The sequence below is a fragment of the Acomys russatus genome, chromosome 27 (assembly GCF_903995435.1).
Source record: "Acomys russatus chromosome 27, mAcoRus1.1, whole genome shotgun sequence".
Taxonomy (NCBI): Eukaryota; Metazoa; Chordata; class Mammalia; order Rodentia; family Muridae; genus Acomys; species Acomys russatus.
Window position 1 is genome coordinate 53,992,664 of NC_067163.1, and position 27,073 is coordinate 54,019,736.

The 27,073-nt window shown below is 41.7% G+C and overlaps 1 protein-coding gene across 1 annotated transcript in view; it reads right to left on the bottom strand.

Moving 5' to 3' along the window:
* Positions 1–5,250: 5,250 nt before the first annotated feature.
* The window catches only part of LOC127210047 (PH and SEC7 domain-containing protein 3-like), a 114,544-nt gene continuing 92,721 nt past the window's right edge, over positions 5,251–27,073 (bottom strand). Inside the window, exon 8 of the mRNA XM_051169740.1 lies at positions 5,251–5,798. Within this exon, the coding sequence (XP_051025697.1) occupies positions 5,583–5,798 (216 nt within the window). The 3' untranslated portion in view covers positions 5,251–5,582. The remainder of the gene's footprint in view (positions 5,799–27,073) is intronic.

Here is a 27,073-nt window from a genome sequence, read left to right on the forward strand (position 1 = left end):
CAAACTTTTAAAAGTAACTATGACTTAAAATATACCTTATTTGACTACTCAGTTTCTGAATCAAACGGCTGTTTTCTGCAAATCACAAGTGATTCTTAGAAGGAGATATTCTTGCAGAAGTTCTGCTGATGAGCCACAGAGCCAGCCCACCCATATATAACAAATTGGGAAATATATATTTGTAAAAATACTTTGAGACTGAAGAGTTACTAAAAAAACAAAACTCAAGTGTAACTGTCAATACGGGACTGCAGCCTGGAGCTGCAGCTGAATCGCAGACCCCACAGTCCCAATTCTCTGACTCAGACATGAAGACATGAGGCAGTGTGTTCGAGCAGACACTGCGCCCAACCACACACTCAAACACACTCAGTCGCTGTTTTAAATATACCAAACATGCTGGTTAATAAAACTTTAGTTACTATTTACACTCTATAATATAAGCAATAATGTCAAACAACTAAGGCCAGTGGCTCTTCTTTGGGGAGAGTCAGGAAAAAGAGACCTAAGTATAAAAATATTAAATAAAATTTAACCTGTTCCCAAAGTCCTTTTACCTGTGACACTAGCTGTGAATTTGTGCAATTGTGAAGCTGGAATACAGTACCCGACCTTGGGATGCCCTGATAGATCCCAGTATCTGTGATATTCCTTTATAACAAAGTGGGTAAGGGTGTGGCACCAGGAGAGTGATCTACTCTAAAATATACACCAGTACATAAAAATACACTGGGTACTTACTTAGTTCTTCTGAAAGCTATGTATTTTTCTGGACTAATTACAACAATAAAGAACGTGAGCTTGGAAGCATCACACTTTGTAATAAGCCCGAAGTTATCAGCTCAACTTTACATTTAAGTGCTCTTAATACTAAAGTTGCTAAGACTGCACAGGCTGGCTTTCCCCTGCGACTTGTTCTGTATTTCCCAAATTATAATGGGTTCTCATTGTATTGCACACTGTACACTTCAATAGATTCACAAGTTTAGTTCAATGTCATTTTTGCCCTGGTAATTCAAAGTTTAAAGATGGAATTTTCTAGTGTAAAGTCTTATTAAAAATGTAATCAAAATATCATTTGAATTTAAGTTTAATAAAACAATACCACTATATGAACTCTCAACAACTGTACTATATAATCATTCCTATGAGGTTTATAAACTTTCTTTTCATATTATACTGGTTGTTAAAGACAAAAATAATTTCAACATACATATACCACGATACACAATCTATACATTGATGCACATACATACATACATACATACAACTATAAATACCCACAAATACAACATTGGTAGGTGACAGAAAGCATTTCCTTTGACATGTGACATACTATCTATACAAGTATTTCCCCAAATACTTCAATACAACAGATATACATATAAATTACAAAGGATGCACCCACGAGACCTAAGGAAACCTACGGTATGTACAAGTAACTGGCTGTATTCCTTGCTCTTGCATACAAGTCAGCAAACTGCCATGCAGATTCAAGTATTTACTGGCATTCTCTCTACATGCAATGAGCCAACTTCTGTAAGATGCTCACTGTAGATACAGAATGAGAAAGACCTCAGGTGTCAGCTCTGTCAAATGTGAAGAATGGAAAAGTACCTCTGTAATATATCGGGGATTATTTTATGTGGGTTGATAAAGTCCTCGGGATGGCATGATTATAGCAGATGTCAAAAGTGGGCGGGGAGACCTGCTAATCTTGTGGGTTCCCCAGCAGTCTGTCCTGGGTGAGTGAGGGTAAGAGGCCCTGGAGCAAGGTGGGGAGGTCTTCCTTTGCCTACAAAGTTTACTGGTCTGTTCCTGTCTGAGTAACACAGATTTCTAGAGAGAGGAGTAGCTATGCCCCAGGCCCCAAGTTGCATTACCACTCTTGAAGCAGAGGCTACGTTTAACTGATGCTCCGATATTGCACGTGAAAACACACTGCCATCTGAACCACAAAGGTATCATTTCCTGCTAAAACCAGGAAGGTGGCTGCTGACCTGGTAAAATCCTGTGCCCATAAAAGCTAAACCACAAAAACATACGCGTTCAAAACTAAGAAACTTAATGTCAAGCAAGGGTTGACTGATGACTACTAGAAAAAAAAAATGCCAAAGAATTAAAATTCCAGGTGCTGCTAACTTCTTCTAAGGTCTCTATCATTTGGAAGGCAATGGAAAACTGACTTCTAATCAAAGAGGCAGAAGATGCGCATCTCAGGAAGGTCCTTCTGTATTTCAGAGCATGGCCCTTCATCCTTGCTCTGTATGATAAAGGGGCAGAAGGCGAGGGGGAACCAGTATAACTTCCTGCCCTAAATTTCCCAAGTAGATTATAACACAAACCTAGTTGGGCCTTGAGAAAAACAGCCAGGGGTTCCTCTTCCAGAACTCTCTCAAGTTGCGTTTGCCTAGAAAACAGTCTTCAGGATGAGGGAAATGAATGACGGCACCGAGTGCCTTCCACACGTCACAAGATCGTTGCATCAGAAAATGACTCCATCTGAGTTACCTACAAGCAATTTTAAAAGGCTACCTGTAACCTATACACTATTTCTACCAGAGGGCTCCCTCACATGCTGGTTTCACTAGGAATAACTGAAGTGTACACACGTAACCGTTGGCTTAATTGGGCCTTGCAAAGAGTAGATAAATGACAGACACTTTTAAAAGTACATTTCAGAAACGCCAATGATATACCAATAGAAAAAGGACTCTCAGTGGACGTAACTAGATTTTAATTTTTAAAATTGGGCTCCTGGTAAACCTTTTTAAAAGCCAGCATGTGAGGCAGGGGTGAACCTCAGAATACACACAGATTTTAAAAGGTGGGATACTTCTATGGTCAGTTTTGCTGCAAGAATGTCATCAAAGCCCTTTGATGACTTATTGAAATTGTCAATAACTAAAAACCATTACTTAGGGTATTGATGTAAAACAGTTAATGCTTTATCATATGGAGAGGAACTCCAAGCTCCAGGGCGCTGAGGTAGGGTAAAAGAAGGTGTAGGAGGGACAGGATGATGTACCGTGGACAGGAGGAAGAGCTCCCTGTAACCCTGGGCAACAGGCTTGGAGCAGCTGTGCAAAGGACCACCTCACACTTCTTATGACTCAGTACTGTGGAGGAAATAGGGTTGGCTATGGACCACACTCTCAGAGTCTCATCAGATGAGGGAGTGCAGCATCCTTCCAGAAGTCTCAGGGAAGGCACATTCTATCCCCCAGAGACAGAGAGAGCATGCCACTAGGGCGGGCTGGGATTCTGACTCACAGAAGAATGTTACAGTTACCCTTCAAGATAAACGATACAGACTTAATAGTCCACAGCTTCAGAAGTGCCCTCGTCATCTGACTATCTAATAACAGGTCCAGAAGTTCTGGAGCCAACACTAGCGAGTCCTGTAACAGGAAATGTGGCAGGGCTGATGTTAAGGGTATTTCCAGACTATTCTCCACATCAGACATTCTTCAGCAAGGTACCATTCAACGTATATTAGATATTCCAGGTAAGTACACGCAAATATTCTACACAGACAGACGGACACTGTAGACAAACACATTTAAACATGTTAACTGTTCTTCAGCTACTGATGCTCAAAGAGGGTGCTCAAGACTCAAAGGTCCTGGGTACCTTTCCCTTCAGGGATTACAAATACTTAGGCAAAAAAAGCAGACAGTGATAGTTCTCCTTCTAGAAGAAAGGCAGCTTGCTTGGGAAATACTGGACTTAGTAGGAAGCTATGAAATAGTTCAGGTACATGGAACCACAACGTAAACTACCGTATTCGCTTCATGGTTCTGAAACATAAATTAAGTCATTGCCTTTACCTAAGCAAGAGAGAAGTCTAAGGAAGTTTTCCAACAGCGTTGCAAAATACCATGAAGCAAGCAGCTAGAGTCTCGGAGAGGAGTTACTGTTTCTGGGCACAAGCGAGATGGGCATGTACAGAGGTGAATGGAGTACAGGCTCATACAGGACCCTGTAACTAAACACTAGTCTATCCTAATGACGTGTCTCTATAAACTACCAGGGCTTGTTTGTTTGTTTGTTTGTTTTTAACAGGCTTTAACTTACTGGAATCGTGCTAGTCACGCAAAAGCAGATGATCCTCTGGTCATGGTACCTTCAACTAGCCAAGTAGAAATAGAGAGAAGGCTTAAGGGGGGGATAAAGAATATTCAAATGTCACCCTGTCCGTTTTGAAGGTAAGCTGTTGGGAAGACAGTGGTTTCAGAGAATACAGTTTCAAGGTGGGAACCCGGAGAGTTTCCAGCCACAGAGGAAGCCCACATTTTACTCCTCTCTCTTCCTCTACAGACAATGCTCCCCTACTTAATATTTTACGTTTAAAAGGGGCTGTAAAGTGAAATCATTTTGGATAGAGGGAAAATAAGAGCAAACACATAGAAATCATTTCAGGAGCAATCTTAACAGTGACCATGTAAGATGGCTACCGAGACGGAGATAAGCTAAGAAGCTGCACTCAGGTCATTAGATTCCTCCATCTTCAGTCACTATGACCGGACTGACTACAGATTTAGCTGGAAGGGTCACAGACTCTTGATGAAGCAGCTGCGTTTGCTCCTTATTTGTCTTGATGTAGGAGAAAATAATTGGGTGCGTGTCGGGGCGGGGGCGGTTTCCACTTGCGAGATTGTTTTGTTTCGACCAGGAGATGATCTACGCCTGCACATCTATGTAAAAATGAATCTATTCCTGGACGGACGGGTATCAATGACAGAGATGATTTCTGATTCCTAGTCTAGACCCCACGGGAGTGAGGTTGTCACACTCCTATAGAAGACCATACACACCCTACTGCTGCAGCTCCCGGAGAGCTGATTGCTGCCACCAGCCTCTGGAAAACAAAAGGAGCTCGGTACCAATCCACCCTCGGTCTCCCTTCAGGCAAGATGGCTCCACTTCTGCTTTCCCTTGCATGGCTGGAATGGAGTCCACACCTCAGGCAAACTCCTGCACCTGCCTAAGATCTCCAGTCCTGTTGTCTCCGTGCTCCTTTTCCCCCTGGGTCCAGTGCCGACAACAGGGGCCAGGATGGACGCAGAAGTGCACCGCCCCGGGACACCTTGACTGCCAGCACTGCCATTCTTACTTGAGCGTCTATGAGCTTTCAACTTCACCTCCGTGACTGGGTGGGGTTTCACATGTAAAGTCTAGGATTTACTGAAGCACAATGCTTGTCCAGTTATGTGTTTCACAATGGATTAAAAACTTAAACCTAAATAAAATAAAATAAAATAAAAAGTACAACAGTTGATCGGAATACATAAAATAACTGTGCAGAAGTGCAAATAAGAGAGAGCTGAAGGAGAAAGGATCTGTAATCCTCTGCCCCTCACAAAAGGTGCATTAGTTATAAAGTTGCCCAAATCATCAAAAGCAAGGAACTCAAGAGCAAAGACACCTGTACAAAAACTAACAAAAATATACAATGTAAAAGCTTACTAATGCACCATTTAGTCACAGACTATTTTTTAAATATATTCACGGATTACCAGAAAGATCTTGAAAAACCCTATTTTGCTCCATGACCAGTACTCCCTGGCCACGGATGGATTCTAAGTAACTTTTTGCTTAATGCCGGGTGTTTCAGGTCGGTGGTCCTTTCTCTCTGACACGTTGCGCTTGACCTTGGCAGTGACTGGAGACGCATCTGGGTTCAGGGAGGGGCTTGAGTGCGATTTCTTCAGTCCCACTGCCTCGTTTCCCTCAGTGCTCAGGAGCTCCTTGCCTCCTTCTTTCAGAATGCTGACGTAGATTTCATAACGGGTTTTCTGAAGGCAAAATCAGAGAAGTGTGGTCAGTACAGTCCATAACTGCATGTGCGCAGCACCCTTAGCTGCCATGCATAGCACAGGAGGTTTGTCAATGCTTGACTTCAGCCCAATCTGACAAATTACTCTGGTACTCGTAACTACAGATGACAACTGACTCATTTATTCAGATAAGAAATTAGGCTACCATTTGCATTCCCATGTGTTCTAGATCCCTACGGAACGTCCATGTAATGGACAGAGTCCATGCATCCGAGACGCATAGGCCCAAGTGGGCCTGGATAAGAGCTTCCTATGTGACCTGGGCGTCACACGGGCTTGGCTTGAACACTGTCATCTACTCCCTGTTACTCCAGAAGTAGTCCTTCTATGCTTCACCTGCTCATTCCCTGTAGGACAGGAGTACATTCTAGAAGCCATTCTGTGTTTCTATCACTTTTCCTTTAGGATCAGCCAATTTTCTTTCTCCGACTATGAAGAGTGGTTACCAGGAAACAAGATGGGGCTTGCAGAACATGGAATTGCTCTCTGATGCTTTTCTCACGCTGCATTTCCTTCATGACTGACTGTTTTCATAGAACGCCTTCTATGTTTCAGATATCCCTTTTCTTCCCCTCCTCCACCATCTCTCTTGTGCTGTGCTATTTTTTTTTTCCTCCTAATCGCTGAAAACACTGCAGAGGCGTTTGCTTTATTCCAGCCCTAGCAGCACTGTTTTTGCCCACATCACTAATCTAGAACTGTTGCATAGACATATTGAACATTATAGATTCGTGATTTGAAACATTCTAGTCAAAATATGCTTGTAAGCACGCTTTCTTCACACAAGATGCCTCTGGCTAAGCATGACGGTGTTTCATTTCTAAATAAGAGCATGCCACTTATAAGGCTGCCCAAACAAAAGAAGGCAGATGCTAGGGATCTTTCAGGAATTTTTCTTGTTAGATTAAGGGTTTGTATACATCAGCTTCAAATACACATTTCCAAGTTATTTTGCTCAAAGCAAGAAGCCTGCTGGCCAATCAATCTTCCTGCATCTGAGCAAGGCACTGGACTTGGGTGACGACGTCCACGGAATGGCCTTATGCTCACATGAACTTAGTCCCACAAAGCATGCAGAACTTGTAACATTACTATTCCTTTTACTCCCAAGGAAACAAAGGCAGGGAAGCCAGAAGTCAGAAGGATTAGGAAGAAAACTTTGATTTGAATCCCAGCAAGGTGACAGCAGAATCTGCTTCAAAAACATTATTTTTTTCCTCCAGAAATCACCATAGAGATGAGTGTATATTGTAGGAAGAACTCTCAAAGACATTGGTGGTTGGTTGGATGAAAGCTATTCTCAATTTCCTCTTCTTTGCCCCTGAAGACAGACACAAAGTGGATGGAGGGCAGCTTCCCTAGCCCCGCTAGGAACTAGGAAGGGCCCTGTGATACTCTGGAGACAAGAAGACGGTAGAAGTAGACATTCTTTCTGGGAGCTCCTAGGAGAGATTTTGCTTTCTGATGGGAGAGCCTGCCACTGGAGGAGAAGGCACCAGTTCCGTAACCTGGTTCTTTGTAAAAGGATTGAATTACATATACGTGTGTGCCTATGCACCTGAGTGCAGTGCCGGCCCAGCCCACAGGCAGCAATCAGCTCCCATCGCAGGTGGGATGTTTGGAATTGAACTGGGTCCTCCTCAAGAGCAACATGCACTCTTAAACACTGAGTCATCTCTCTAGCCTTCTCTCACTGCCTTTCTCTTTTTCCTCATTTGACATGATTCTTAAAGCTGTTACCGTGTGATAGGGAGTAGCGGGTATGGAGACAAAAGAAAAACATGCTAGGCCTGAGGGAAAATAAAAAGGCAAAAAGAAGAAACAAAGAAAGAAAGAAAGAAGGCCTGCTTTTCTGACTCAATGAACTGACTTCAACCCTAAGACTCCCCACATACCCAGATACATAAAGATGAACCATAACTTTCCATAGGCAAGAAGGTGCTATCAGTAGTCCTGATTTGCCACTGAAAATATTACTACTTGATAAATATTGCAATTTTCAGAAAGAAGGAAACAACAACAACAACAAAACAGAGAACATGCTAAACAGTGGGCTACCTGAGAGCTTAGTGCATTGCTATTCAAAAAGTCATCAGCCTTGCCTATTGCCACAACTGTCCTGAAATCAGAAGACCAAACTGGATGAGATCCAAGGACAGAATGGTTCTCAAACCATATTTATTAGAAGAGTTTAGTACTCTAGCTCCAATCTGTCCTGGTGGCAAAATTAAAGTTCTGAAGAGATTATTTTTAGTGAGTATATGATTCTGTATAAGTGAAATATAGGCAGGTTAAAAATAGACTCTGGAAGCTGGGGTGCGGCACACCATCCCATGAACTGAAGCATTCATGCAGCGGGGGGAATATGAAAGACAGTGTTTTGATAAGACATAAAGGGATACAACGAGAGACGGTGACTGAAGGTGACAGAGTGAGCGTCGTCTATTACTGTGAAGAAGCAGAGAGACCACTGAGAGAATTTACCTGAGAGACACCTGCAGGACGCCATTTCATTCCTGCATATGCTACAGCTCCGCTACAATGCAGTTACCACAAGTAAATCACATGAGTCTGCTAATCAAAAATAAAATAAAATAAAATAAAATAAAAATAAAGAGCACAGCACAGAGGCATCGCTGTGTGTGAATCAGCTACTCATAAGGAAATACTGAGGAGAGGGAAGGGTGAAGGAGGACCAGAGAAAAGCGCCACTCTGCTGTTGAGAGAAAGCAAGACAAGGAAGGGCAGCAAGCATGTGGACTCACAAATAGCTAGTCTCCTTTCGGATTAAAGAAAAACAAATCTGCATGAACACTCCTTTCTCCATTTCTTGCTATGTTCTCTTTGAGGAGTAAGAAGGTCGTATGTAACGACCAACCTCATCTTTGAGAGGTGATTTTCGTGCTTCCTGTCTCAGAAGACACGATTCTCACTGATATTTCTAGGATAAACTAGGAGATGTAAGTTTTAAGCTAACCCTGGTACATAAACAGCAATCCAGTGGGAAGGACAGTTGCACTCATTCCCTCCCCCACCTCTAGTTTATTTTTTAATTGAAATTGAATAGGATCACTTTCTGGAGACCATATCTGGAGACATATGGACACAATGCAAACAGCAATAAGTCACATAGAACCCGGCTCCAATGGATATCCGTCTCCCCTGCATCTACAGCTCAGGGACGTGGAGGAAGAAGGCGCATAGGACCATACTCTTTCTTCAGAAGCATTTTACTGTGAAGTTACTCATATCGACTGCACCTCCTCTGAGGGCACAGCGTGACATTACAGTATGCGCACACAATGTGCATGATTAGGTCACAATAGCTGGCAGAAGCACCACCCTAGACACTGAACCGAGAGCAGGTAAGATCCTTTCTACTCTTGTCAAATACTCAATGAAATATTGTGAACTGAGTTATGCTACCGAGGCACTGAGGAGCATGAACAGTTATCCCTCCTCCTTGTGGCTATCTTTCAGTCCCTACCCCAAGCTCTTTACCAGGCTTCAGCAACCATGATTCTGTTTTCTACTTCTGTAACATCCAGTGTTTCACATCTACTAAGAGAACATGTGGGTTTTCCCCCTATATGCCTCATTTATGTAACAATAATGGTGCCCAGCTCCATTTATGTTGCTACAAATGCTGTATCCATTCATATCTTATGGCCGAGTAAGCCATGCACACACATGATTATAAAATAACATGAATATGACAATATACATTTTCTTTATTTGCTTGTCCGTTCATTGATGGGCACTTAGGTTGAGACATCTTATCTGGGCTATTATGAACAGTTAAATAAATCCATAGGTGCAAATGTCCCTCTACTACCGATTTCAGTTGTTTGCCCAGGAGTGACTGGGATTGCCTGATCAAATGTTGGTTTTGCGCCTAGGCTTTGAGGAGCCTGTGTTGGCTTAACGCTCTTGTGGACTGTGTACAGCTTACCCTTGTTCATTCGAATGCTGATTTCTCCACCCCACTCTCTTGATCAATACTGACAATGCATTGTGATGTTTATTCTAAGTATCTCCAGTTTCAAGTTTGGGTAAACATGTCATCATTTGTTCTCTGTGCTGTCAATAAAAACAAACTAGCCAATGCTGAGCAATAACAGAGAATAGGGTGGGACATCCTGAGTCAGTGAGGGGAGGAGGAGGAGGAGAAGGAAGGAAAGGATGGAGCCATGAGAGGAGACCGGGAAACATAAAGATAAACGAACCGGGCCTAGGAGATGATTTTAAAGCAAGTATAATGTGGCGACCTGAATGGGAGGGAAACTATACTAGCATGGAGGTTTAGGATGGAGTAATTATTGCACAGCATTGTGCTATAGGCTAATTAAAGAGATCCTGGTCTCTCTATGTGGTTTGTTACTTGGGTATAAAGCTGGTTAGGTAGTAACCACTGATTTTACTAAAATAATAACCCAACATTAAATATTAAACATTCCTTCAACAAACCTGCATACAGCATGTCACAATGATTGTAATAGTTGGCATCATCAACAGTATATGAGTCTTTTCTCTCCCTCTGCATCACTACCAGATTTTCTGACATTTTTTTTTTTTTTTTTTGATAAGAGCTATTTTAACTGGGATAAGATATCTCATTTTCGCTATGGTTTTCATTTTTTCCCAAATTAGTATAATATGAAACATTTTTCATAGTTGTTGGTCATTTGCATGTTCTTTTGAGAAATGTTCAGTCAGGCCATTTGCCCCACCCTACCCCAATTGCTTTGTTCTTTATCTTAACTCCACACCCACTCCTATTGCTCATAATTTCGAATTAAAATTTTCCTTTTGGGCTTCATATCCATTCTGGATATTACCCATCAGATGAATCATCTGTAAATACATTCATCAAGTTGCTTCTTTATTATTGCTGAATATTTTCTTTGTTATGTAGACACTGTTTTTTATTTGTTTGTTTGTGTTTTTGTTTTGTTTTTTAAGAGACAGGGTTTCTCTGTATAGCTTTGGCTGTCCTGGACTTACTTTGTAGACCAGGCTGGCCTCAAACTCACAGCAATCTGCATACCTCTGTCTCCCAGAATGCTGGGATTAAAGGTGTGTGCCACCATGCCCAGCTGTGCAAACACTTTTCAACTTAAAAGGAAAAAAAAAAAAAAACCTAGATGTGCTAATTTTTAGTTTCATTGGGTGGAGGCATACCAACCAAAAATCTTTGTCCAAATCAATCAATACAACCAATATCTCAAATTGTTATATTTTCATTACAGTTTCTGATCTCTCCCTCTCTTCCTCCCTCCTATCCTCTCTTCCTTTCTTTCCCTCTTTTATGTACACTTTTTATTCTTTAATTTTTTATTTATTATAGTTATTCACATTGCATCCCAATTGTTATCCAGTTCCCATACCTTCCTGTGCCCACCCTCCTTCCCTCTTCTGCCTTATTCCCCTCCTCTAGACCCCACCATCTGACCACAGCCCATCATGTCTCAGCAGGACAGTCTGCATCCCCCTTCCCCTGTGTGCCCGCAAGGTCACTCCACCAAGGGGAAGTGATCAAATTGCAGGCACCAGAGTTCATATCAGAGGCAGTTCCCATCCCCGCACTCCCCCCAATGACATGGAGAATGAACTGTGACTACATCTGAACAGGAGGTCTAGGTTCTTTGCATTCATTGCCCTTGGGTGGTGCCTCAGTTTGTGCAGCCCCCCACCCCTCGGATCCAGATCCACAGGCTTTGATGGTCTTTGTGGAGCTCCTGACCCCTCCGTGTGCGTCCATGCCCCTATTCTTCCAAACAACTCTCAACACTGCTCAGAGTCTGGCTGAGTCCCAGCATCTGTCCTGATTCCCCATTGGATGGAGTCTCTCAGAGGACATCTATGTTGGGCTAATAACCACTTATTAGTGAGTATTTACCATACTTGTCTTTCTGGGTCTGAAATTTCAGGATTTCCTTGTTTTTAATTGTTGAGTAGTATTCCATTGTTCCAAATGTACCAGTTTCTTTATGCATTTTTTGGTTGAGGGACATTCAGGTTGTTTCCAGATTCTGGCTATTATGAATAAAGCTGCTATGAACATAGTTGAGCAAATGTCCTTGTTCTATGGTAGATGTCCATAGTTATCAGGTAAATGCAAATCAAAATGACTCTGAGATTCCATCTTACATCTATCAGAATGGCTAAGATAAAGAAAAAAAAAAAACTCAAGTGACAACACATTTTGGGGTAGGTGTGGAAAAAGGGGTACTCCATTGATGGTGGGAGTACAAACTTGTACAAACACTTTGGAAATCAATCTGGAGCTGTCTCAGAAAATTTGGATTACCTTTACCTCAAGACCCAGCTATACAACTCCTGGGCTATACCATAAAGATGCTACATCATAAACACGGGCATTTTTTATTTTTATTTTTTATTTTATTTTATTTTTTTTTTTTTGGTTTTTCGAGACAGGGTTTCTCTGTGTAGCCTTGGCCATCCTGGACTCACTTTGTAGACCAAGCTGGCCTTGAACTCACAGCGATCCGCCTGCCTCTGCCTCCTGAGTGCTGGGATTAAAGGCATGTGCCACCACGCCCGGCTACAAGGGCATTTTTTAAAACAACGACAAACCCAGGGTCTTTAAATGAACCTGAAGCTCACCAATTTGCCTGGACTAACTGGCTACCAATTCCCAGGGATCTTTCTGTCCCCATCTCCTAAGCACTGGGATGGCCAGCCTATTCCTCCATTTCTGCTTTTTTTCTGTAGAAGCTGAGAACTGAACTCAGGTTCTCACGCTTACATTTTGTTAACTAAGCATCTATACCACCCTTCCGCTATAAGTTTTTTTGTTTGATTTTTTTCTAAATGTCTTTTTTAAAAGTATGATGTACCAGACTAAAAATAACCAAACCAAACCAACCAAACAAACAAAAACAAAAAACCAAACCAAACCAAACTAAAACATAACAAAGCAAAAAACAAAGCACACAAAGAAAAGTAAAACAGCTAATATTTGGATGGTCAACCTTGACTGAAGAACCTTATAAATGACATTTAGCAAAGATACTGCTGCTTCCTGAACAGACTGTTCTTTTTTACAAATGGAACTGAATTTTATTTTATGTTTTAATTAAAAATATTCATGTGACAGCGTGAGGAGAGGAAACAAAGTTAAAAACAAACACAGTAGCTCCTGCCACACCTTCAGTTTCCTTCCCTGCCCCAAGCCCTGGCCTTGGCCCCTGATAAGTCTGCATAAGTCTGCTAGGGCATTTTTGTGAAAGCCTATATGCTATCCTGATCACAGGCGATAAATTCAGTGTTTGTAACCAAGGTAGCCATTTTAAAACCAAAAAATAAGCATGAAAATAAGCCATCATGTTTACAAAAACAGATTAGAAATTTAAAAAGACTATACACATCCACAATGATAGCATTTAGTAGAGAGTAACCACCCATTTACATGTGTTTTAAAGTGAGATGTAAGAACATTTAAGCTGTTTAAACATTTAGTCAATTTTCTATTATTTGCATCCAAAAGTACTCCTGAATAATAAAAAAGCACTCACCTTGGTCTCAAGTATTAACGACATCCCTACTGAGTAGCAATGCAATTGTATTAATGAAAAAATTACTTGGTATGGTGTAACTTTGTTGGAAAATATTTTTTTGAGCAGTCAATGATTCATTGGTAAACTTTACTACTGGTCACAGTGTGGTTACGTAATGAACATTAAGCCAGTGGCTATTAAGTCCAATGTTAGTTTTATGTCACTTACTTGTCTTTGTGGCTGAATACAATTCTCTTCGTCTTTTCCTTTATGTCTACTATATACAGACTATCTTATGGTTTCTAAGAGAGTCTAAAGTGGTGTATGTAAGTTTTAGGTCCCAGGGTCTGAATAAAATCCCAGTATAGAGAGCAAGTGAAGAACATTTTACGTCATAAAGAAAATCTGATAATAAAGAGTTCTCTCCTTCACTCTGCTTTCTCTACACCCTACCTTCATTCTGTGAGAAAGTCCATTCCTCCATCTTTACAATAAATCCAGAAATCTATCCCTTTCCACTGCTTCTATCAAATCTGAAGCAAGCACAGCCACCTCAGGCCTAGACTATTAGTGATGTTGCATAGTTGCCTCTTTTCTTCTTTAGCACCCATGTGCACTCTTTTCGAAAGACAGTGAGGTGAGACACAGCAAGCTATCACTGCTCAAGATACCCCCAATGCCTCTGATCCTTAAACATTTCTCAACCTCAAACCCTTCAAGTGGCCTAGATACCTCTAATTGTTGCTGACTGCCACTCCTCACACCCCCCAACACCACTGGTTTTCTGTTATAGAACTCTCGGGGCTACAGTGGACCAGAGGAACTGCCTCCTGGCTGCCCTTGTATATGCCAGATGCACATTCCCAGGGCCTTTTGCACTTTCTATTTTCCATGGCCCCTAAAGCTCTTCACCCACAAATCCATGGAGATCACAGCCTACTGTGCTTCATTTTCAGACTTCACAATGTCACTGTCATACCAAGGCCTGCCAAATCTAAAATCTTCACACCTTTTCTAATCCCTTTGGCAATTTCATCTTTCTTCAGGTCTCCCCCTTCCAATAGCCGTCTACTTTTACTTTCTAGAAAGCCTTGCTTATTTCTCCCTTGTCACCTCGATGCTTTCAGATGAAGGCAAAACCATTGCTTCTGTTTACTAAGAATAAACATTGAACACCCATTGAATGTATGAATGGAAAAAAGTATATGTAAGAGAAAATTCACTCCAGTCTAGAAGAGAATATGTCTTTGATATATTATATACATAAACAGACTATGCCAATTTTTATAAAATGAGAACAGGGATATAGATATTGACAGTAGGTGCCTAGAACATTATTAATTCAAGAACCTCTGAGAATACATTGTTTTTAGTATTCCACCATTCCTATGCCTTCCACGAATCACTAAGGTCTTCATGCCAAGGCTTATTCGTTCTCTCCCCATATCTACTTGACCTTGACTATTCAGATACTGGGTGTGACAAATCCTAATCAGGAGACCAAATATAAGCTGTCTGGCTCAGACTGAATCCCTCTCTTCAGAGACAGAGGAATATTTCAAAGGAGCATAAACATCGGTATATTTCATGAGTATGTCTTATGGAGCAGTAACAGAAGAGCAGGCTATACCCACTGTATACTTAAAGATAAAGTGGGAAATTGGACTACTATGCCTCTTCATTTGGATAGTGACTTGATCCCATTCTGATGGGTAGGGGCCCTCTAGATGCACAAACACAAGTGCACACTAATGAGATAAAAAATTTCCAAGGATTATTTACATCTACCTGCATGGCCATTCTCCTGTTTTTAAGTAATGTGTCAGGATCACATTTATGGCTTGATATAGACTTAGAAACTAAACTAAGATATGTCAGGCCCCAGGGCCAGAGAATAGTGGTCTCTTACCTTATTAATTAATTAGAATGAATTAGCGCTAGGCAGACAATAATGATATTGGAGGATTATACTTCACTGACAACTTTTATAATTGGATGATCCAAAGTGGAGTATGTAGGGACAAAAAAGGGAAAAATATCAAAAAAGCTTTTCTAAATTAATTTAATATCATGCCAGAAAGTGATCACTACATAGGAAACTAATAGTTTCTGATCAGGGAGATTGAAAATGAGACAGGAAGCTTAAAAATGAGTCCTTGGTTTCTTTATCCATTCTTCTACTGAGGGACACTTAGGTAGAAGAATGGATAAAGAAACTGTGGTACATTTACACTATGGAGTACTACTCAGCTATTAAAAACAAGGAATTCCCAAGATTTGTGGACAAATGGATTGAACTAGAAATGATCATAATGAGTGAGTTAATCCAGAAGCAGAAAGAGTCAAATGGTATATACTCACTTATATCTGGACACTAGCCCAATGGGCATGTCCCATGAAAGTCTTCACTGATCAGGAAAGTGGGACAGAGGGGAAGACATCCTATTGGGACTCTAGGTGAGAGAAGCATGGGGAAATGGGGAAAGAAGGATCCAGAGGGTCCTAGAAACCTACAAGAAGAACATTATGACGGGCGGATCTGGGCCTAGGGGTTCTGCTCAAACTATGGCACCAGCCAAGGACAGTACATGCAGTAAACGTCAAACCCCTACCCAGATCTAGCCAATGAACAGGACATTCTTCACAGTTGAGTGGAGAGTGGGGACTGACTTTCACAAAAACTCTGGTGCCCCATATTTGACAATGTCCCCTGGATGGGGAGGCCTGGTGGCACTCAGAGGAAGGATAGCAGGCTACCAAGAAGAGACCTGATACCCTATGAGCGTACAGGGCGAGGAGGTCCCCCTCAGTCACAGTCATAGGGGAGGGGAGTAAGGGGAAATGGGAGAGAGGGAGGAATGGGAGGATACAAGGGATGGGATAACAATTGAGATGTAATGTGAATAAATTAATACAATATATTAAAAAAGTATTGCTGTGAAAAAAATGAGTCCATGAAAAACATAGTGGCAGCAAGAAAGCAGTATACAAGGAATACTTAATGGTGACAATGACATTAGACTGGTGAATGTGGGCCTCAGTACAGTCTAGATCATTGCTCTACCATTATTATTCAGCCCCATCAGGTATGTGTCTTTCATTGTAAAGGACAAAAACGCTTACGAAAGGAAGGGGTGTGCCAAGGACATTTTGTTACCTTTAACGATGCTATAAAGAATCTTAGTCTACAAACTCTTCAAAGTCATTCTCAGATCAGTTCTGTATTTCTGAGCTGCACGCTCATCTTCCTTCCTCAAGGCTGTCCCAATAGTGTGAACAGATTTTCAGCAGTCTAGACTGCATGACCTAACTCAACAACTTTGACAACAACCCCAGATGGGATTTCTACCAAGTACAAGAGCTGGGAGCACTTAGGCGCCCAAATTTGTAAGTGGTGTTTCTTGGAGATGGGCAAGCAAGTTTTCTCTGATAATTCCTTTCTTGGAATTAGCTGTTTTCATGAACCTTCTATCAACATCAAGGACAACTCAACTACTAATGGCTTTTTAAAGGCTAAGATAATTTTTTCAATCTGTAACCTCTTTAGTTTTCACTACTTTCATTAATCCTATGCTTAACTCCTGTTTAAGAGAATCTTTCTCCAATTTGCAAGAAAAAGATATTTCTCTTCATTAGTAGCAAAGTCTATGAGTGCTGACTAAAAAATACTGTGCCTAAGGACATGTAAGATGCGACTTGGATTAAATGTTAATTGCTCTCTGGGGAAAAAAAAAAAGCCCCAGCATCTGATAGTCTTTCAATACTTCACCACACCCACATATAAACGTCCCTGTATCTGCTGGTTTCCTTCCTCCCAAGCCCTACACAGAGTCACTGTGTCCCCACTCTGTTCCCTGATACAGGAACCCATCAGTCCCACCCTTAGTGAAAGCTGTGCTGCTCTCTGTAACTCTCCCTCACTGGCCATTCCGCACTCACAAGCCCCAGGAACCAGATCCTTGGCATTTCCTCCCGACAGCTCACCATCTCACAGAGGTAGGGTAAAAGAGTAAGCAGTGACGTACGCAGGCAAAGCACATTTTACTTGTAGATCTCTACATTTGGAAAATAAAGAAATAAACGTCAAGTCAAAAGAAACAGACCGAGGGCCTTGCAAAGAAGCTGCCTATTCGAGCACAAGATTGGTCACTTCAGTGTGCATTCCTGGAGACTGGCAGCATTGATGTGCAAGTTACCTCCTTGGCCACTTCGCTCGCTCACCTTTATTTGCTGTCTTCTGAAAGTAGCAACAGGCAGAGCAGAATCCTAACACAAAGGCTGTGATGGGACTGAGGGTTTTTTACCGTTTTCTCACATACCAGGCATCTGCACGCACTAGGTAAGCCGCTATCTAAATATAGTAAATGCCATACATTGTCAGTGTGTATGCCTTGCATTCTGGAAAAATCTAAAGACGGCTGCATGCTGTCGTTTGGTTCAGTATTGATTTCTGCTTTAATGTTCCCTAAATGGTCTTACTGGCTGTGGTTTCTGAAATAATTAAAAATGAAAACATTTTAACATGATATAAGCCAAGGTCAAAAGCTTGTACTAATACAGACAAAAGGGACTATGCTCTCCAAGAGGGGTTTGAGACTGTCACCTGTCACTATTTTATGGTCCTTGCCATCATATTGCCCCCATCAAATCCCTATGGCATCTAGTCTGTAGAAGAAATTAGAAAATTAAATTGGATTGAAGCACCTCCAAAATTTTACACCCATGGGACATCTCAATCCATCCATCTCAAAGAATTTTGACGTACACAAATGAATACACGAAATGAACGTACACGAATGAAATATACGAAAACCCAACCAGGCCCAAATCTGTAATTCACCTACTACATCCTCCATGGAGAGAGAACTGTGCCAAGGCCTCAGGCGTGCTGGGCAAGTACTTTACCAGTGAGCTACATTCCTAGCTCTCTTTTTACTTTTTATTTTAGGACAAGGTCCCACTAAGCCGCTATCTAAATATAGTAAATGCCATACATTGTCAGTGTGTATGCCTTGCATTCTGGAAAAATCTATAACACAGGCTTTTTTTTTGACTGCGTATTCGTCTCGTCTCACTTCCAAAACAACTGGGATTACAGGCCTACATAAACAGCTCTGTCATGCTATGGTTTTCCTGAACGCAGAACACTGCAACCTGTAGACATCAAGCAAACTCTTCCAGCCCATAACTCATAGAAAAATCTTTGCTTTTTATTCAAGGTAAGCAGTTCCTTTCTTAAAAGACATCCTCCACCCCAGGGGTCCCACTCAAAATATGGCACCAGCAAAGGACAATACAGGTGGTAAACTTTAAACCCCTACCCAGATCTAGCCAATGGTCAGAACAGTTTCCACACTTGAGTGGAGAGTGGGATATGACTTTCTCACGTACTCTGGTGCCTCACATTTGACCGTGTCCCCTGGAGGGGGAGACCTGGTGGCACTCAGAGGAAGGACAGCAGGTTACCAAGAAGAGATTTGATACCCTATGAGCATATACAGGGGGAGGAGGTCCCCCTCAGGCATAGTCATAGGGGAGGGGAATAAGGGGAAAAGGAGAGGGAGGGAAGAATGGGAGGACACAAGGGATGGGATAACCATTGAGATATAACAAGAATAAATTAATAATAAAAATTTAAAAAAAAAGCAAAACAAAGAACAACAACAACAAAAAAGACATCCTCCACACAAGCAACATGAATCTGAATCCTTTATGACCAATGTTATCCTAGTCCCTGCTTGTAGTTTATGCCTTCAAAACATATTGGAAATGTGTAAAATTGCCAGAATTCTTCTTAATTTTTGTAGGTATGAAACTCTGGTGGGCATGAATAAATCCCATCTCATTATTTTTTCTCTCAGTTTCTCTTAAGGGACAGTGATCTTTGTTGAACTTGTTTTAACACCTCTAAAGAGGGTCTTTGGAGAGACAGGTGAGCAGAGCAGGCATAGATAGTTGCTCCCTGCCCACTGGCCTTCCTGCCCTAGACTAGGACGATCTTCTGTTTGGGGAGGAAGGGAGCCTTGGTAAGGAGAGTGGCTGCTGTTGACAATCAGATTCTACATTGCTGCTACCACTCCTTCCTTACCCAGTCTGCATAAAATTAAGCTCAAAATTCTTAATTTAAAAACCTACAAAGTTCACTTTAAAAATACTAAATATTTTGGTTTCTAAGATAAAGCTCGAACAAGGACTGTCTAGTTCCAAGCCACAAATGTCAACCAACTGAGTATGGCTATGCCCATTCTCAGTGGTAACAGCCAGTTCTCCTTGGCTACAGTTTTGACTATCAATTAATATAAAATTAACCAAAGGAAAGAAATCCACCCGGATTGGATTGATTAGATTACTGGAACTCAAGCTCTTGCTGTTCAGCAAAGTGAAATAAGTTGGCTCTTGAACCTCACAGGTATATAAAATTAAGCTTCTATTTGCCCATGATATAAAGATCTGAGCTAGAGAAATACTGCTATCTCTGTAAAAATTTCCCTTTACCATTCTAAGACAAAAAATTTAGCTTTAAAAAAACCCCAATATTTTATACAGTCATATTCATCATTTTTGGCTTGTATTTTGATTTTACTTTTAATTTCATGGGAATAAACTGAAGTTATCCACCGTGTCTTCAAAAACATGTTCGCATGTGTGTGTGGATATTCACGCAGTAGACACGTGTGCATGCGAGTTGCAGGTGCTTACTGCCGGACCTGGCTTTTATGTAGGTGCTGGGAATCCAAATTCACGTCTGCATGCTTGCTTTGCAAGAACTTTGCCAACTAGGCCACCTCCGTAGCCATGGTTCCTACAGTCCTTCACTACAGCTTGTCTGTCCCAACTACACAGCACAAACATTGTCAGTGTCAGTCATGGTGGGGCAGATCTTCCTTTCCAGCCATCCCTTAAATCATGACTTGAGCAAGCTTTGAAGGGACTCTGCTCTAAACTCTCTTCCCCATTGCCCACTCAGTACATTATGCCCTCATTTAATCACTCCCTCTGGACTTGAGACATCCTACACTCTGTGTATACACTGCCCTCCCAAAAACCTGGGTTGAAGTTACATTCCAATTATGATATATTAAGAGGTGGGGCTGAGTGGGACTTTTAAGAGGTGATGAAGAGTCTGCCCTGATGAATAGATTAATAGGTTAATGTGGGTAAATGGGCTATCTCCTGATCTGTTATCGAAGTTAGCCTGGCTAAGGCTCTCGCACACAGGTTGTATAATATCTTACAGTGCCCTATGCTTGACTGGGAATCTGCCAGCAAAGTGGGTCCAGATGCAGCCCTCAACTATAAACCACAGTCATGAGCCAAAATGAGTCTCTTAATTTACTCAGATTGTGTGATGCTATTAGCAACAGAAACTAAGACATGTAAGCATATCACACAGTATCTGTGTGCTCTGCGTGTGTGCCTGTTGACCGTCATTGTCAACTTGAATGGGCCTAGAATCAAATAAGACATAGCACTGTGCAGCCCGTTAAAGGCATTTTTTAGAAGGACTGCATGAGCAGGGAAGGTATCCCAGACATAAGAATGTTAGAGGGCAATGCTGTTGTTCTTTCACTGCTTGCCCTTGCCTCTTGCTGGCGAATCCTATCAATCCTCTTGTTGCTGTCACTGCTGCTTCCGTCTAAGCCAGTTCTTCAGCCTTCAGTTGTGTACCGAGCACTAGTAATTCTCAAGAAATCCTTCAGGTCTGCGGCACCACACTGGGACTTCTGAGGTATCTAGCCTGAGACACCCAGAGATGTTACTGGCGTCTCACTGTCTCCACCTTGTAGCCGTTGTTGGAATTCCCAGACCATGTAAGCCAATCTAATAAATCCCCACCTAGTGGTCATCTAATAAACCCCCAGTCTAGTGGTTCTGGTCCTTTAGAGCAGTGGTTTTCAACCTGTGGGCTGTGACCCCAATGATGGGGGTTGAACAACCCTTTCTGAGGATCACCTAAGACCATCAGAAAACAAATGTTTATGTTATGATTCAAATAGTAGAAAAATTATAGTTATGAAGTAGTGACAAAAATAATTTTATGGTTGGGGTCAACACAAGATAAGGAACTATACTAAAGGCCACAGCATTAGGAAAGCAGAGAACCACTGCTCTAGAGGACTCTGGTAATAAGATGTGGCACACTTCATTTAAAGTGATGTGTTTTGGGTTCAACCATGTTACAAATGGCAGATCTTTCTTTTTAGGACTGAATAAAATGTGACAGGGCAAAAGTTCCACCATCTTGTCTCAGCTGGAGCTATCTTTGGTTTAACCCAAAACTGGCCTCCTTTTTCTGACTTCATCATTAAACATCCCATGGGAAAGTACCAACCCTGTTCTAGAAACTTGGGGTCAAAAATGCCCTCGCTAACAGCATACTTTTGGCTTCTTTTTACATTTCTTGTTTTGCTCTACTTTTCCCTGCAACTGCTGACCAGGATAGTTTTTCTGTGGTCTTTGCATTTAAAAGCTTCCTGTAAGACACATTTGAAGTTGCTCTGTGAGAATTGTTTCTCTCTAGTCGGTCACTGTCTTAATAGGCTCTCAGTTCAGACTTTGGTTGTGATGAACGGTCTTTGGGTCTTTACTCCTCAACCAAAAATAAAACTATTTTTACTCCTATATGGATCCATCGCAAATTCGTTTTCACCTGTCACTTGGTAGACACAAGTTGTTCTTGTATTTTGGCTACTGAAAGCAATGGTGCAATCAAATATGAATGTCAGGACTATCTCAGAGAGAAGGGAACGACCTCTCTACTTGTACATATATTCAGGTCAAACAGTGATTCTATTTCTAATTTCCTGTAACAGTGGTATCAATTTATATTCAGTGGATCCATCTTCTCTCTGTTCAATAAAACTTGTTATTTTTGAGCTGCTCACAGTAGCCACCCTAAGCCGAACAGCCCTGATGGTTAGCAGTGGTGGGCCCTGCTTCATGTAGTGGTGGGGCAAACGTAGGAAGCTCTGAGGCAGTAATTACTTAGTCCTTCCCATAAGGCTGATTTTTGTTTTCTTTAGTTGTATGTTCATTTTGTATAGTTTGCCTGTTAGCCCCTGGTTGAATACACGCGCTGCAGACAGGCTTTTTGGTTTATTGTTTTTGTTTTGTATATTGATTCCTTTGTTGGGCAGAAACTTTTAGTTTCACACAGTCCCATCTTGTTGCTTTTTTGTTTTTGTCTGTGGTTTTGTTGATGCACTGAGAAAAAATACTATTGTCAATATCAGTGGTTTGGGGCTTTTTAGCTATTCTTTTTTTTTTTTTATTTTTTGTTTGTTTGTTTTGGTTTTTCCAGACAGGGTTTCTCAGTGTAGCCTTGGCTGTTCTGGACTCGCTTTGTAGACCAGGCTGGCCTCGAACTCATAGCGATCTACCTGCCTCTGCCTCCCGAGTACTGGGATTAAAGGCGTGCCACACCACCGCCCTGGCTCAGGTCCTACTCTTATTTCTACTTGTTTTGAGACAGGATTTCACCCAGTAGGTCTGACTGGCCTGGAACTCACTATCTTGAGCAGGCTGGCATTGAATTCACAGAGATCTGCCTGGCTCTACCTCACAAGTGCTGATGCCAAAGGTGAACCTCACCACAGCCAGCCTCACATCCTATTTTTAAACCTTTAGTTTATTTGGAATTTATTTCTACATACAATATAGATTACAAATTTGATTTCAGTTTGCACGTACACGGATCTCCCGTTCTCAAAGCACCATTATTGAAGAGACTGTCCTTTCCCTACTATGTATTCTTGCCACCTTTGTTGAGGATTTTTTAATCTTATTGTATTAATTAGGGTTCTCTAGAGGAACAGAACTTACAGAATATGTAAGAAAGTATGTATGCATATATGTATGTATGTATGGTATATGTCTGTATGATGTATGTATGCATGCATATATGTAAAGAGGCTTTATTAGAATGGCTTACAGGCTGTGGTCTCACTTGTTGAACAATGGCTATCTACCAATGAGCGATCCAAGAATCCAGCAGTTGTTCAGTCCGAGAGGACGGATGCCTCTCAGCTTGTCTTCAGTACATGCCAGAGACCCTAAGCAGTAGGCTCGGATAGCAGTGAAGGAATGGACTTGCCAGGGAGAGGGAGAGCAAGTAGGCATCCTTTCCCCGTGTGCTCTGTATAGGCTGCCAGCAGAAGGTGTAGCCCAGGTTCAAAGTGTATCTCCTCACCTCAGAAGATCTGGATTAAAAGTAGATCTTCCCATCTCAAATAATTTAACTAAGGAAAAATAATCCCTCACAGGTCTACCCAGATGCTTGGGTTTTAGTTAATTCGAGATGGAGTCAGCTGTCAACTCTAAGAACAGCCACCACATTTATATTCAGGCTTTTATCTCTGGGATCTTTCCTGTTTCACTGAACCCCTCCCCCACAACTGGTTCTTAACATACATGTTGGTTTTACATTAAGTTTTTGTTGTCTGTTTGTATTTGTGTGCTGAGGATTAAACACAAGGCCTTATGTACAACAGGTAAACACTCTACTACTGAGCTGTCCTCTAGCTATCAGAACTGCATGGCTGTGATTAGCTTTTGCCATTTGAGAAAGGTCCTGACTCTGCCTCACAACACTCTCCAGACACTCTGGAACTATAGGCAGATGATTCCCAGTGTGTACTAACTATACCCTTAAGAAGTATCCAAGAACCTTTACCCTTTTCCTTGGACAGTTTGTTAAACAAATGGGATATGACTGTCATCAAAGAAGCCACTTCAGGCACACATGCACTGCTGATAAAGGAAGGACCTAGGGTTTGCGTCATTTCAAGTAAAGGCAGCGGGAAGCTTAGTCCACCTTCTCAAGGCACTAACTCCTTAAATGAAGCTTAAAAGAATCACTTGCTAGGCTTCTCTTCCCTTGGCCAGCAACGGTAATCATTTAAAGATTGAAATCCAGGGCTTCTCAGTCCATTTTCATCGTGTAATATAATGTGAGATTCCAAATGACGAAGAATCCTGTTTCTATTATTATCTGAAATGAGCATCTAGACATTGATGATCTTTGAATGTAATTTATGGCAGCATTCCATTAAAAAGAAAAAAAATTTTAAATTTCAGGAATTCTATTAACTTGTGCTATTTTGGTTCCTTGGAGCCAAACACAGGACACCATGTCTACTATGCTGTCTACAAAGGAGGTGGCATTCCGTTCCAGGCTAGACCCAGTTACTGAGACAGACTAGGGTTACCAATTATCTTTAAGTAGGTTAATGGGATTTTTCTTTAGTAGTCACTAGGGAGATAAAGGGAAATAACTCTGTACTTTCATGAACAAGGAACTCGGTATCTAGAAGGTGTTGTTTCAGAAGGCAGTTGCTTTGTGGCACCTGGCAGGGTGAGAGATAGACCTTACCCTGCCCCTTGGAAAGGGAAGGGAGCCAGTTACAGAGCTCCTAGTGTGAAAATTACTAATACATGGTGGGGAAATCAGAAGTGAACAATATGAGGAAGTGCCCAGAATTTCATCAAAAGGAAATATATCAAACTAATTGCCCACTAACAACTATGAAACAAAATGCCGACGGTTTGATGGAAGCTTAGCAAATTCTAATTAATACTGTGCGGACTTCAGACAGTAGCTTTTTTGGGTTTCCCTAATGATGATAGGCAATGCATTCTTGTTCTTAAGCATACCAGTTTGAGAAGAAAGAAACTTGTCACTTTAATTGACAAGAAAAATAGAAATTTAGAAAAGGATACATCTTTAAGAATGCCCCAGATTTTTTTTTAGATTTAAAATATTCTCTAAAATATTGTTATGTCTTGTTAGAGTAGACACTTGTTTCTAAAACCGAGTCCTATAGGCATGTGGCCTGTGTGGGCCCTCCCTATGTTAAGGCACGAGCATAGGCTACTGTAAAGACACAGTGAACTCCAGCCCACTAGGTCAAGGAAGCGTTTCACTGCCTGGTTTCAGCCACAAGGGAAGCTGACACTTTTTTTTATGATAAATGAAAGTGTGAGAACACATATACCAGCAAGTATCCTTCCCCAAAGCACAACGGAACAGGTTTTAACCACTGTTGAGCCTCTGTAGGAGAATACCCAGGAGTGAGTAACTGCTAACAGACAAGAGTTATTTGACTCATTGTCTGGAGGATGGGAAGCCTAGGAGCATAGCCTTAGCTATTGGCAACGGAACAACAAGACCACGTGAGGGACAGGCTTAGGTTTCTAACAAAGCTCTTCTCCTGGAACTAACCTAGTCTAGGCCGATGGTGGCACCCTATGGATCAAGGCAGAGCTCCCATGACCGAATAAACTCTTCTTACTTACAATACGGATTGAGGGACTTTCAAATGACAGCCCCTTCCACTTTTAGCTTCTAGTATTTGTGGTTTTCTCTCTCAAAATGCAAAACACAGTCTACCTATGCCAGTTGGCATTCTCCTTATGTGGGACATGCTCTGACAAGCCCATCATATATTTTAAGTAAGTCAGATATATACTCAAATACATCTAACCTAGCAAATACCACAGCTCAGAAACACAAGTCTTCAGTCTAGAATCCCATCTAAATCAGATATGGGTGGAACTCAAGGCATAATTTACCTTAATGAAGATATATCTCCATCACTGAGTTTATCATCATCACTAGGTGTCAATCGAAATACAAGAACGACAGGGTATCTTTCCAAGATGTAGAAACACACGAACAGTGGTGTATTGTACTCCTGTGTTAAGTTCAGGGAAAACAACATTAACTCCTTTTTTGTTGTTGTTGTTGTTGTTGTTGTTTTGAGACAGGGTTTCTGTATGTAGCCCTGGCTGTCCTGGAGCTCACTCTGTAGACCAAGCTGGCTTCAAACTCAGAGATCTACCTGCCTCTGCCTCCTGAGTGCTGGGATTAAAGGCGTGTGCCACCACTTCCCGGCACAACATTGTATCTTTTTTTTTTTTTAATTTTTATTTCATTAATTTATTCATATTATACCTCAATGGTTATCCCCTCTCTTGTATCCTCCCATTCCTCCCTCCCTCCCATTTTCCCCTTACCCCGCCCCCCCCGAAGACTGTGACTGAGGGGGACTTCCTCCCCCTGTATATGCTCATAGGGTATCAAGTCTCTTCCTGGTAGCCTGCTATCCTTCCTCTGAGTGCCACCAGGTCTCCCCATCCAGGGGACATGGTCAAATATGAGACACCATAGTACGTGAGAAAGTCATACCCCACTCTCCACTCAACTGTGGAGAATGTCCTGTCCATTGGCTAGATCTGGGTAGGGGTTTGAAGTTTACGGCCTGTATTGTCCTTGGCTGGTGCCATAGTTTGAGTGGGACCCCTGGGCCCAAATCTGCCTATCATAATTTTCTTCTTGTAGGTTTCTAGGATCCTCTGGATCCTTCTACTTTGCCATTCTCCCATGCTTCTCTCATCTAGAATCCCAATAGGATGTCCTCCCCTCTGTCCCAGTTTCCTGGTTAGTAAAGACTTTCATGGGACATGCCCCTTAGGCTAGTATGCAGATATAAGTGAGTATATGCCATTTGAGTCTCTCTGCTTCTGGGTTAACTCACTTATTATGATCATTTCTAGTTCAATCCATTTGGCCACAAATTTCGGGAATTCCTTGTTTTTAACACACAACATTGTATCTTAAAGCGGGAGACATCTCTTTTCAACTCCATTCTTGTCTCTTGACCTAGGGATGAAGGCCCCTGCCTGGTAGAATTCAGCCTCAAAGATTTGCTGGGC